Source organism: Thamnophis sirtalis, unplaced genomic scaffold (assembly GCF_051295495.1).
Source record: "Thamnophis sirtalis isolate CommonGarterSnake01/CBP01778 unplaced genomic scaffold, rThaSir2_p1.2 scaffold_2, whole genome shotgun sequence".
Classification (NCBI taxonomy): domain Eukaryota; kingdom Metazoa; phylum Chordata; class Lepidosauria; order Squamata; family Natricidae; genus Thamnophis; species Thamnophis sirtalis.
This window is the reverse complement of record NW_028261382.1, coordinates 33,253,419-33,265,421: the sequence shown is the minus strand read 5'-3', so window position 1 is coordinate 33,265,421 and position 12,003 is coordinate 33,253,419. Positions and strand designations below refer to the sequence as shown.

The following is a 12,003-nucleotide window of genomic DNA, read 5'->3' as shown; positions in this document are numbered from 1 at the left end:
TTCCAGAGGAAGGTTCTTGCCGGCATTACTATCAGTTCGATGCCCGAAAAATCTTGCCCTCCCCAGAGCCTTCCCCTGACTCCAGGACTGGCCCATGTTCCTCCCCAACCTCCTCACTGTCCGAATCGGCTGCCAGTTCTGCTGGCCGCTGACTGGCCACAACATACTGAAACCAGATCTACAGTCAAGGAATCCAGGGGGAAAAAAATATCTTCACCTCCTCCACAGGAGACTGGACACTCTCCAGCCAAAGGGCTCCAGACATACACAGACTGATTTCCAATCCGGTCTTGGTCTTCTGGAGCACCAGATACGGATTCCTGTTTCAGGAGACACCAAAACCATCACAAGGATATACAGGTGGAAAGGAAAGTGCTTTGCTGAGATCAAAAAGCCAAAAAGGAAACCAGGAGATGACAAATAGTCCTTGGTCTTACGACCGATCGCTTGTAACTTGAGGAATATCTATATGCTGTTTTCTTGTCTCCAGTACAGAGTTGGTCTACTAATAGGTAAAAAAGTAAAGATTCCCCTTGCATTCCCCGTGCTGGTCATTCCCGACTCTAGGGGGTGGTGCTCATCTCTGTTTCAAAGCCGAAGAGCCAGTGCTGTCCGAAGATGTCTCCATGGTCCTGTGGCCGGCATGACTCAACGCCCGAAGGCGCACAAAACACTGTTCCCTTCCCACCAAAGGTGGTTCCTATTTTTCTACTTGCATTTTTTAACATGCTTTCGAACTGCTAGGTTGGCAGAAGCTGGGACAAGTCACGGGAGCTCCCTCTGTTACGCAGCGATGGGGATTCGAACCGCCGAATCTTTCTGATCGACAAGCTCAGCCTCTTAGCCAGTGGGCCCCTGCTTCCCTTGATCTACTAATACCTTTTTCCAAATAGTTTTTGCGTTTCAATTGCTCCGCCTGGAGATTTCCAATTTATCCCCAATGCAAACATTAACCAGGTTTATCTGTTTAGCTTTTCAGTACGCTAGACTAGGCTAAAAAAACTCATCCGATTAGATTTGTTCAATCTGTAAAGTCAGGACCCTCTAGGAAGCAGGAAAGCTGTAAAAACCTGGCTGTTCCGGCAGGCCTGGGGCTGTTGTTGAGGTCCAGCCCTGATTAGAATGAATGTATGTGGTGTTGTGAATTTAAACTGTTTTTTCCCCCTCTTTTTTCTCTCTTTTTTGTAAGCCGCCCGGAGTCCTTTGGAATTGGGCGGCATGTAAATTTTATAAATAAATAAACAAACAAACAAACCGTTGTCTTCTCATGGCGGCTAAACAAGATCGCTACATGAATATTTTTCTTTTTTCTTTAGATTGTCTTAGATTTTAAATGGTCATTTTGTTAACGCATATTAATAGATTGTTGTTGAGAGATTGTTGCTTTTTGCGTTTGTGGAGAGAAGAGGAGAGAAAAATGTAAATAACCCTTAGTTAACTATAATAATAACAAAGATATGTTAGAGAGAGGAATTATAAAATGTCCTACTAATAGACCTTATTTTTTTTTTAGAATATGTTACAAAGATATAAAGATATGGCATATTGACTGGAACTGGGGGAAGGGGGGGGGGAAATGCCAGCAGGTGGTTGTGTTTTTGAAATCTTAATTTAATGAAAATTGTGGTATGGTGATAGTAAAAAATATATGTGTGTGTGTGTGTGTGTGTGTCTGTGTGTGTGTGTGTGTGAGTGTGTGTGTGTGTGTGTGTGTATGTATGTATGTATGTATGTATGTATGTATGTATGTATGTATGTATGTATGTATGTATGTATGTATATAGCATTGCCCGGCCTTTTCCAGCCTTCTTACATATACTTTTTTATTTTCCATTTTCATAACATACAATCACATGTATACTATTACATAGCCAATATCTTATTGTATTAAGTAGTAATTACATCAGTTCCTCTTGTCATCAACGCCCAGAAAGATAAAAACCCATTATTGGCTCTTCTGCTCTCCATACACCTCTTTCTTCTACCTCTCTCCTACCTCCTTTCTTCCCTCCAACATCCTTTCCTACTCTACATCCCCTTCCTTTCTCCTTCTCCTCTCTCTACATTCCACTCCTCATCCTCCTCATCTTCCCCCCTTACCCGCTCTCCTATCCCTCTCTTCCCATCTTTCTTCTCTCCACTGTTTCCCACTCTTCCTCTCATTGGTGTATTTCCGCTTCTGAGCAAACTCCATTCTACGTTGATGGTATTTATGCTTCCATATCAATATACTTAACATATCTTAGTTTTGTGTGTGTGTGTCTATATATATATATATACATTTTTAACATATACAATTTAAACTGAATGGAATATATGTGATTGTGGACAGAAGGCACGAAACATGCTTGTGACCAATGGATACGCTTTCTACAAGATGTAATGAAAGATGATGCTTTTGTGTGTGTGTGTGTGTGTGTGTGTGTGTGTTTGTTTGTAATAAAACTAATTTAAAAAAATTATATATATAAAAAAAGATAGCAATAGCAATAGCAGTTAGACTTATATATCGCTTCATAGGGCTTTTAGCCCTCTCTAAGCGGTTTACAGAGAGTCAGCATATTGCCCCCAACAACAATCCGGGTCCTCATTTCACCCACCTCGGAAGGATGGAAGGCTGAGTCAACCTTGAGCCGGTGAGATTTGAACCGCTGAACTGCAGATAACAGTCAGCTGTAGTGGCCTTCAGTAGTGCACCCTAACCACTGCGCCACCTCGGCTCTTCACTACATGAATGGCTGCAAGGCTACAGCAATGATACATACATCGCCCCATCCTATCGGGCAGTCGTCCACAGTGCAAGGCACGAAGGCCAGGGGTTTCTGGTCAGCTGGGCACAGCTTCTCATCCACAGTGGATTCCTGCCCATCGGCCACCTGAACGCAGGTCACGTTCCACTTGGCCACTCCCAAGCCGCAAACGGCAGAACATCTGGCCAGCTGTGATTTCTTCCAACTGGATGGGGAAGAAAGAGGAGTCCAGGGGTGGCTGTCCTTTCCCTATCTTAAGAGCAATAGCAATAGCAATAGCAGTTAGACTTATATACCGCTTCATAGGGCTTTCAGCCCTCTCTAAGCGGTTTACAGAGTCAGCATATCGCCCCCACAGTCTGGGTCCTCATTTCACCCACCTCGGAAGGATGGAAGGCTGAGTCAACCCTAAGCCGGTCAGGATTGAACTCCTGGCAGCTGGCAGAATACCTGCCATACTGCATTCTTACCACTGCACACCATGGAAGGAAGGAAGGAAGGAAGGAAGGAAGGAAGGAAGGAAGGAAGGAAGGAAGGAAGGAAGGAAGGAAGGAAGGAAGGAAGGGCAATATCCCTTAGACATAATTACTGCTTTGCAGTGCTTTGCATCCATCTCTAAGTGGTTTACAGAGTCAGCATATTGCTCCCAACAACAATCCGGCTCCTCATTTTACCCACCTCGGAAGGATGGAAGGCTGAGTCAACCCTGAGCCGGTGAGATTTGAACAGCCGAACTGCAGTCAGCTGAAGTAGCCTGCAGTGCTGCATTTAACCACTGCGCCACCTCAGCTCTTTTTCATCTTGAAGAGATGTTCAAGAAGAAGAAGAAAAAAAAACCCTGCACAGTTATAGAGACTAATTTGATTCTGAACTTAACAACGGCAGCAAGATTGTTGGTGGCGCAGTACTGGAAGAAGGAAGAATTGCCTACTCTCCAAGAATGGAGGTTAAAAGTAATAAACGTAGCAGAGATGGCCAAAATCTCAGCATATTTGAAGGACCATTCAGATGAGAAATATAAGTCGGAATGGAGAAGATGGATTGATTACATTCAAAATAAATATCGGACTCAGAAATTTCAATTAGCTTATGAATGAACAAGGAATGTTATAATTTATCTAAATTCAGTTTAATAAAAGGGGAGTTAAAGCACAAGAGGGAGGTAGGATGTTATAGTTAGTTAGCTTATGTTAGTGTATGATTGTTAAATGTTTATACCCTGTATTTTGCTCTGAGAGGTTGGGGGGAGGGAGGGTTGGAGGGGAGGGGAGGGAAGGGGAAATATTTGTAAAACTTATTAAAACTTTTCAATAATAAAAAAAGAAGGAAAAAAAACCCACTCTGCTCCTGGGACAATCCACCAATGGAACAGAAGTTGCCATCGGAAGTTGTGGGAGCCTCATCCCTGGAGGCTTTCAAGAAGAGACTGAATTGTCAACGGTCAGAAATGGAGTAGGGTCTCCTGCTTGGGGAGTAGCTCAGGGGTCCCCAACTTTTCGGACCTCAGGGACCACTAAATCCATAATTTTAAATCCTGCAGACCACTAAGAGGATCTGTCTAATAACCGGCTGGGTGGGCGTGGCAAGGCGGTCATGTGAGTGGTTGGGCGTGGCCAACTCGGTGTCACTCATCTCGAGGGGTGCCTTGCCAGCCTCTGCCCGCCATTCCTCGCCTGCCCGCCCGGGCTCCTTGGGGCCCCAACAGGAAGCAGTTGCTGGAGCTAAGCAGCCACCAGGAGAAAGAGTTGGCAAAACAGCTCAAATTGGATCTGGCCGAGAAGAAGCCTCAGCAGAAGCACCTCACTAAGGACTAGGAGCATGGGCTTTCCAAGCAGAGGGAAGACCTGCGGGAGTGCAAGGCCAGGTGCCGGTGCCTGGAGGCTCAGCGAGCTGAGATGGTCAGCCAGTTCCAGGCCGTGATGCAGCCCCACTGGAACGAGGCCCTCTGGCTCTTCGCCGCCAGCGGCTCTTCCCTCCAGCCTTCGCCCAAAGCCCCCCACCAGGAGGGTTGGATTCTGGTCTGATTGACCTCGCTTGACCCAGAGGCATTTCTACTCACTGCGGTTGGCAATGTTTCACGGTGCATGTTTCTTGCCTAGAAGCGGGCTTGGGCATCTTGAGGCAATAGCGGTCATCCACCTCCTCGCCTCTTGCCTGGTCCATGCAGGAGTAACGGACTTGCAGTGTGCCTGCAGAGTAAAATTTCTGACTGGCAAGCTCAGCGTCTTAGCCACCGCGTCCCTCGCTCCCCGCGTACCCGGGGCTAAAGATAAAGAGACGTAATTGAGCAACTGACCTGTCCCGCAGGTGACTGAGCAGGGGCCCGACTGAGCCGTCCAGGTGTGGCTCTCTTTCTCTCTCGGTCTAAAGTAGCTGAAGGTGATATCGGGACTGGTGGCACTTCCATATTCTTTCCCATATTTCCTGTAAACCTGGATGAGGAAAAGAAACAGGCATACAGGTACAGCGGAGCTGACAGTGGATTCGGACAGTGAGGAGGTTGGGGAGGAAGATGGGCCAGTCCTGGAGTCTGGGGAAGGCTCTGATGAGGGCTCGGTGTCGGAGGCAGAGAGGGGTCCAGGGCCATCTGACAGTTATCAGCTGCCTTCAGAGTCAGACATCAGTGGGGCAGATTTAGATTTAGATTTATTTGTATGCTGCCCTTCTCCGGGAGGGACTCAGGGCGGCGAACAACTCAAGGGGGAAAGGGAAACATAGAACACAATACAAGTAGTTAAAATAGCCAAGAATCACACAACCACACAAGTCGAGAGGGGAGGGGAACTCATCACCCCCAGGCCTGCCGGCAAAGCCAGGTTTTGACGGCTTTTCGGAAGGCCTGGAGAGAGGTGAGGGTCCGAATCTCTGCAGGGAGTTCGTTCCAGAGGGCCGGACCTGCCACAGAGAAGGCCCTCCCCCGGGTAGTAGCCAGGTGGCATTGGCTGGTAGACGGAAGCTGGAGGAGGCCGACCCTGTGTGATCTAATGGGTTTTTGGGAGGTAATTGGCAGCAGGCGGTCTCTCAAGTACCCAGGTCCAATACCATGAAGGGCTTTATAAGTTACGACTAGCACTTTGAAGCATATCCGGAGACTGATCGGTAGCCAGTACAGCTCACGGAGGATAGGTGTAACGTGGGTGTACCGAGGTGCAACCACAATCGCTCGCGCGGCTGCGTTCTGGACGAGTTGAAGTCTCCGAATACTCTTCAAGGGCTGCCCCATGTAGAGCGCATTGCAGATGAACAGGAGGAGCCTGTTCCCAGTATGCGCATGTGCAGAGTTGCCAGACGAAGGGAACAGCTAAAGAACAGGGGCCGACTTGGGAGGAAGGCCACAGGGGAACGGTGAATGGCCCCTCCCAGAGGAAGTAAAAGAGGAGCGAAAGGGGAGTGGAGTTTGCAGGAGGCAATTAGTTCGCTTCATTGGTTCGTGATTCTCCGAGACTCCTTGCCAAGTTCTGCAGAGATCGGCCTGGCAGCTCTCCAAGCCAGATAAGGTCTGTGACCGTAAATCCTCCCTCGAAAGACTTTGCTCAATGTGAATGAGCAGAATTCACAGCAAATTAATAAAAGGGGTTTTTGTCGGGACCAGGAGTTTGCTTCATGCTCTCGGGAAGCCTCGGTCAGAACAGTAGTGCTCAAATTACAAGCATTTGTTTAGTGACCATCGTAGGAAATTTTTCCGCACTTACGACCCTTAGAGCATTCCCCCCACGGTCACACGATCCACATCCAGATCTTTGGGACGCCTATTTATGACGATTTGCAGTGTCCCGGCGGGATCAGGCGATCTCTCTTGACAATGGGGAAGCCAGATTTGCTTAATAACCGTGTGACCCGCTTAAACCTCTGTAGCGATTCACTTAACAGCGGGGGGCAAGGAAGGTTGTCAACTCGGGCAAAACTCACTTAACAACTGACTCGCTTAGCAATGGAAACATTAGGCTCAACTGTGGTCATAAGTCCTACCTGCAATTTTATAACCTGCTACATTATCCCACGCATGTATCCTGTTTGCCAATGTAGTTTGATTTTATTTGTTAAGTTCCTTTTTTCCTTCCATTCAGAGTCCCTGCTCCGTAGCTGCTGCAATTTCACCGCCTTACCTGTATCTCTGTCTCTTCCTGAACCTGTCCAGCCAGGTGAATCTCCTCTAAGCTGGGGAGATTATCCTCCGTAAGGAAGACCTTGTACTCCAACCTGTTGTCTTCCACGATCGAAGGATAGGTGACGTTTAAAGAAATCAGTCCTTTCCCAGCAACTGCGTAGTGTCCTTGGATTTTCACAGCTAGGGTGAACGGAATAACAAGAGTCGGAAGGGACCTTGGAGGTCTTCTAGTCCAGCCCCCTGCTCTAGCAGGAAACTATAACGTTTAGACAAGTGGCTGCCAAGTCTCTTTTTAAAAGCCTCCAGCGATGGAGCACTTCTGGAGTCGGGCAGTTCCACCGGTTAATTGTTCTTACTCTCAGGAAATGTCTCCTCAGTTCTAAGTTGCTTCTCTCCTTGATTTAGTTTCCACCCATTGTTTCTTGTCCTGCCTTTGTGTGTTTTGGAAAATAGGTTGACCCCCTCTTCTTTCTGGAAGCCCCTCAACTACTGGTAGACTGATATCGTGTCTCCCCTGGTCCTTCTTTTCATTAGACTATAGGGTTGACTCAGCCTTCCGTCCTCCCGAGGTCGGTAAAATGAGGACCGAGATTGTAGGGGGCAAGAGGCTGACTCTCTAAAACCGCTTAGAGAGGGCTGTAAAATACTATTTAAGTCTAAGGGCTATTGCTCTTCCTTCCTTCCTTCCTTCCTTCCTTCCTTCCTTCCCTCCTCCCTCCCTTCTTTCCTCCTTCCCTCCCTTCCTCAGCCTTCCATCCTTCAGAGGTGGGTAAAATGAGGACCCAGATTGTTGGGGGCAAAAGGCTGACTCTGTAAAACCACTTAGAGAGGGCATCACAAAGTGGTATATACATCTAAGGGCTATTGCTCTTCCTTCCTTCCTTCCCTCCTTCCTTCCCTCCTCCCTCCCTCCCTTAGCCTTCCATCCTTCAGAGGTGGATAAAATGAGGACCCAGATTGCAGGGGGCAAGAGGCTGACTCTCTAAAACCGCTTAGAGAGGGCTGTAACAGTACTATTTAAGTCTAAGGGCTATTGCTCTTCCTTCCTTCCTTCCTTCCTTCCTTCCTTCCTTCCTTCCTTCCTTCCTTCCTTCCTTCCTTCCTTCCTTCCTTCCCTCCTCCCTCCCTTCTTTCCTCCTTCCCTCCCTCCCTCAGCCTTCCATCCTTCAGAGGTGGGTAAAATGAGGACCTAGATTGCAAGGGGCAAGAGGCTGACTCTCTAAAACCGCTTAGAGAGGGCTGTAACAGTACTATTTAAGTCTAAGGGCTATTGCTCTTCCTTCCTTCCTTCCTTCCTTCCTTCCTTCCCTCCTCCCTCCCTTCTTTCCTCCTTCCCTCCCTCCCTCAGCCTTCCATCCTTCAGAGGTGGGTAAAATGAGGACCCAGATTGCAGGGGGCAAAAGGCTGACTCTCTAAAACCGCTTAGAGAGGGCAGTTAAAAAACTGTGAAGCAGTATATAAGTCTAAGTGGTTCCCCTCACACATCTGTGCTAGTCGTTCCCGACTCTAGGGGGCGGTGCTCATCTCCTTTTCAAAGCCAAAGAGCCAGCACTGTCCGAAGACATCTCCGTGGTCATGTGGCCGGCAGGACTAATCTGCCATCTTTTTAGAGTGAGAGGCCTTCAAAGTGTCGATTCTTATCATCAGACCATTCAACCTGTCTGCCTTTCTAAGTAAATTATTTCCAACCTATGCTGTTTTCAAAAAATAAATAAAGAATTAGAAGAATCAAGGACCATCTAATGAAGGCGTCCACATCTCACAGGCAAGTGTGCCTGTTTTTTTGTTTTTGTTTTTGTAAGTAGTGGTGTTATAGACCTGTTGATTATTAATTATTTGATTAGCAATCCCCATTGCCTCCTAGCCCTGATGATGTTACCTAGTTGGGTAATAAAATGTCTGCAAGAAAACAACCAAAAGAATGCCAAGAACCCCATAGTTGTCCTCCTCCTCTTCCTCCTCCTCCTTTCTAGCACTGATAATGTTACCTAGTTGGGTAATGAAACATCTGCAAGAAAACCACCAAGCCCAGAGAGCACCCAGGACCACACAGTCATCTTCCTCCTCCTCCTCCTCCTCCTCCTCCTCCTTTCTAGCACTGATAATGTTACCTAGTTGGGTAATGAAACATCTACAAGAAAACCACCAAGCTCAGAGATGACCACACAGTCATCTTCCTCCTCTTCCTCCTCCTCCTCCTCCTCCTCCTCCTCCTGCTGTTCTTCCTCCTCCTCCTTTCTAGCACTGATAATGTTACCTAGTTGGGTAACGAAACATCTACAAGAAAACCACCAAGCTCAGAGATGACCACACAGTCATCTTCCTCCTCTTCCTCCTCCTCCTCCTCCTCCTCCTCCTCCTCCTCCTCCTCCTCCTCCTCCTGCTGTTCTTGTTCCTCCTCCTTTCTAGCACTGATAATGTTACCTAGTTGAGTAATGAAACATCTACAAGAAAACCACCAAGCTCAGAGAGCACGCAGGACCACACAGTCATCTTCCTCCTCCTCCTCCTCCTCCTCCTCCTCCTCCTCCTCCTCCTCCTCCTCCTCCTCCTCCTCCTCCTGTTCCTGTTCCTCCTCCTCCTCCTCCTTTCTAGCACTGATAATGTTACCTAGTTGGGTAATGAAACATCTGCAAGAAAACCACCAAGCTCAGAGAGTAACAAGGACCCCACAATAATCCTCCTCCTCCTCCTCCTCCTCCTCCTCCTCCTCCTCCTCCTCCTCCTTTCTAGCACTGATAATGTTACCAGAGCCGCAGATTTCTGAGCCCTGTTCTAGGCCATCGCCCTTATCCTGCCCCCCCTCCATCCAATTCTGGGCTTCATTGACTCACCCAAGTGGGTGAAGAGGGGTTTCCGGTTGACCACATGGACTGAGGTGGCGTTGGGAGGCAACATCAGGAAGGTGGTGTACTCTGAAAGAGAACGCAAGCCAGGGGAGATAGAAGATGGTCGTGAAGACCTCAACCAGGAGCGTGAAAAGCTCGAGCAATGTAGAGGTAGGGAAAGTGACAGCGGAAGGAGGCTCTCCATCTCCTGTCCAGCTCTTGAGTTCCTCAAAGCATCCAGTTTGGATGCCCCTGAGGAGTGTTCGGAGACTACAATTGGTCCAGAATGCAGCCGCGCGAGCGATATTGGGTGTACCAAGATACACCCATGTCACACCTATCCTCCGCGAGCTGCACTGGCTTCCTATCGGTCTCTGAACGTGTTTCAAGGTGCTGGTTATTACCTTTAAAGCCCTACATGGCCTAGGACCTGGATATCTAAGAGACCGCCTCCTGCCACATACCTCCCAACGGCCGATAAGATCACACAGGGTGGGCCTTCTCTGGGTATCGTCGACCGGACAATGTCGTCTGGCGACACCCCCAGGGGAGGGCCTTCTCTGTAGCTGCTCCGACCCTATGGAACGATCTACCCCGGAGATCCGGACCCTTCCCACTCTCACAGCCTTCCGAAAGGCTACTAAAACCTGGCTATTCCCGCAGGCCTGGGGGCTGTTGACCTCATGTACGAGGTCCAGCTCCACCTAGATTGAGTCTATGAAGTGATCTTTTAATCTGTTTTTATTCTCTCTATTTTAATTTTTTTATTTTTGAAATGTATTTCTGTAAGCCGCCCGGAGTCCTTCGGGATTGGTCGGCCTATAAATTTATTAAACAGTTAAACAGTTGGCCACAGAGGGTGAGTGAGAGGCCTTCACAATCCAACCCAGAAGGTCTGTTCTCATGTAGAGGCGAGCCTCAAGTTACAACCCTTCAAAATTTACGATGGTACTGGGGAAAAAAGGCAACTTACGGCAGGTCCTCACATTTATGGCCGTCGCAACATTTCCGTGGCCACATGAACAAAATTTGGGAGCTTAGCTTGCCGGCAATGTATTTGTGAGAGTTGCAGAATTCCGTGAGGTACGTGAATGCCGTTTGGGAATTTGCCAGCAAATTCAATGAGGGAAACCAGACTGGCTTCATGGCCATGCGAGTCACTTAACGACTGGCTGGTTCACTTAACAACCATCCCCAAACGGTTGTATAATGCAACTTAACTAACAACCAATTTAGCAATTTAATAAATTTGTATGCCACCCAATCCCTTAGGACTCTGGGTGGCTTACAGAAAGATAAAAATAAAAATTAAAAATAAAGAGAGATACAATTAAAAAAACAACACACCAGACATTCCGTTTAAGTGGGGCTGGACCTTGTTCAACAGCCCCAGGCCTGCCGGAACAGCCGGGTTTTAGTGGCTTTTCGGAAGGCCAAGAGAGTGGGAAGGGTTCGGATCTCCGTGGCACGACAAAACCGCGCTCGTCAAAATCGCGGTGATAAAATTGCGGCGCTAAAGCCGCGACATCATCACCGCGCGTTATCACTGCCGCGACAACAGCGCAGCAACAGAAGGGCGCTTTAAAACGGCGCCACGGCAGAAAGCCGACTTCAATTAACGTAAGGGCTAGGATTAGGTTTAGAGGTTTGTTTTAGGGTTAGGTTTAGGGTTAGGTTTAAGGTTAGGTTTAGCGTTAAGTTTAGGGTTAGGTTTAGGTTTAGGGTACTGAGTGCTTGGGAATGTGCGAATTTGCCCTCCGCGATTATGTCATCGCGGTAGGGTCGCGTTTTTCCTTAGCGCTTAGAACGGCGCGAATTAGTCTTCGCGCTTATGTCTCCGCGGATAAGGGCTTCGCGGATTTGTGGTGGAACCCCGGATCTCTACGGGTAGATCGTTCCACAGGGCCGGAGCAGCTACAGAGAAGGCCCTCCCCCGAGGGGCCGCCAGCCAGCATTGTCTGGTCGATGGCACTCGGAGAAGGCCCAACCTGTGAGATCTTATTGGTTGTTGGGAGGTATGTGGCAGGAGGCAGTGTCTTAGATATCCAGGTCCACCTTGCTTAGCAACCCAGATTCCGGTCCCAATTATGGTGAGAACAAAGATTATCTGTAGTTAGGACTGGACAAAAAAGGTAATAGACAGGGTAGAATGGAATTATACCTTTGGCTTTCCCCCCATTGAAAGAGCCCTTCACGTTTACGCATGATGTGCCATCTCCTCCGCATATTTGACATGCATCCATCGTCTTTCCGGAGTCCATCCGTCCATCGCACCCAAACACCTGAACGAAAGGCAGGAGAGTGGGGGAGGAATGAG

The 12,003-nt window shown here is 48.2% G+C and overlaps 1 protein-coding gene across 1 annotated transcript in view; it reads right to left on the bottom strand.

The window, feature by feature from the left end:
- The window catches only part of ADAMTS13 (ADAM metallopeptidase with thrombospondin type 1 motif 13), a 38,719-nt gene that overhangs the window by 13,854 nt on the left and 12,862 nt on the right, over nt 1-12,003 (bottom strand). Inside the window, exons 13-20 of the mRNA XM_087704687.1 lie at nt 11,848-11,968; nt 9,693-9,773; nt 6,857-7,038; nt 5,047-5,182; nt 4,810-4,939; nt 2,762-2,955; nt 349-375; nt 218-289 (exon numbers count right to left, since the gene is read on the bottom strand). Coding sequence (XP_087560813.1) covers nt 218-289; nt 349-375; nt 2,762-2,955; nt 4,810-4,939; nt 5,047-5,182; nt 6,857-7,038; nt 9,693-9,773; nt 11,848-11,968 — 943 coding nt within the window. The remainder of the gene's footprint in view (nt 1-217; nt 290-348; nt 376-2,761; nt 2,956-4,809; nt 4,940-5,046; nt 5,183-6,856; nt 7,039-9,692; nt 9,774-11,847; nt 11,969-12,003) is intronic.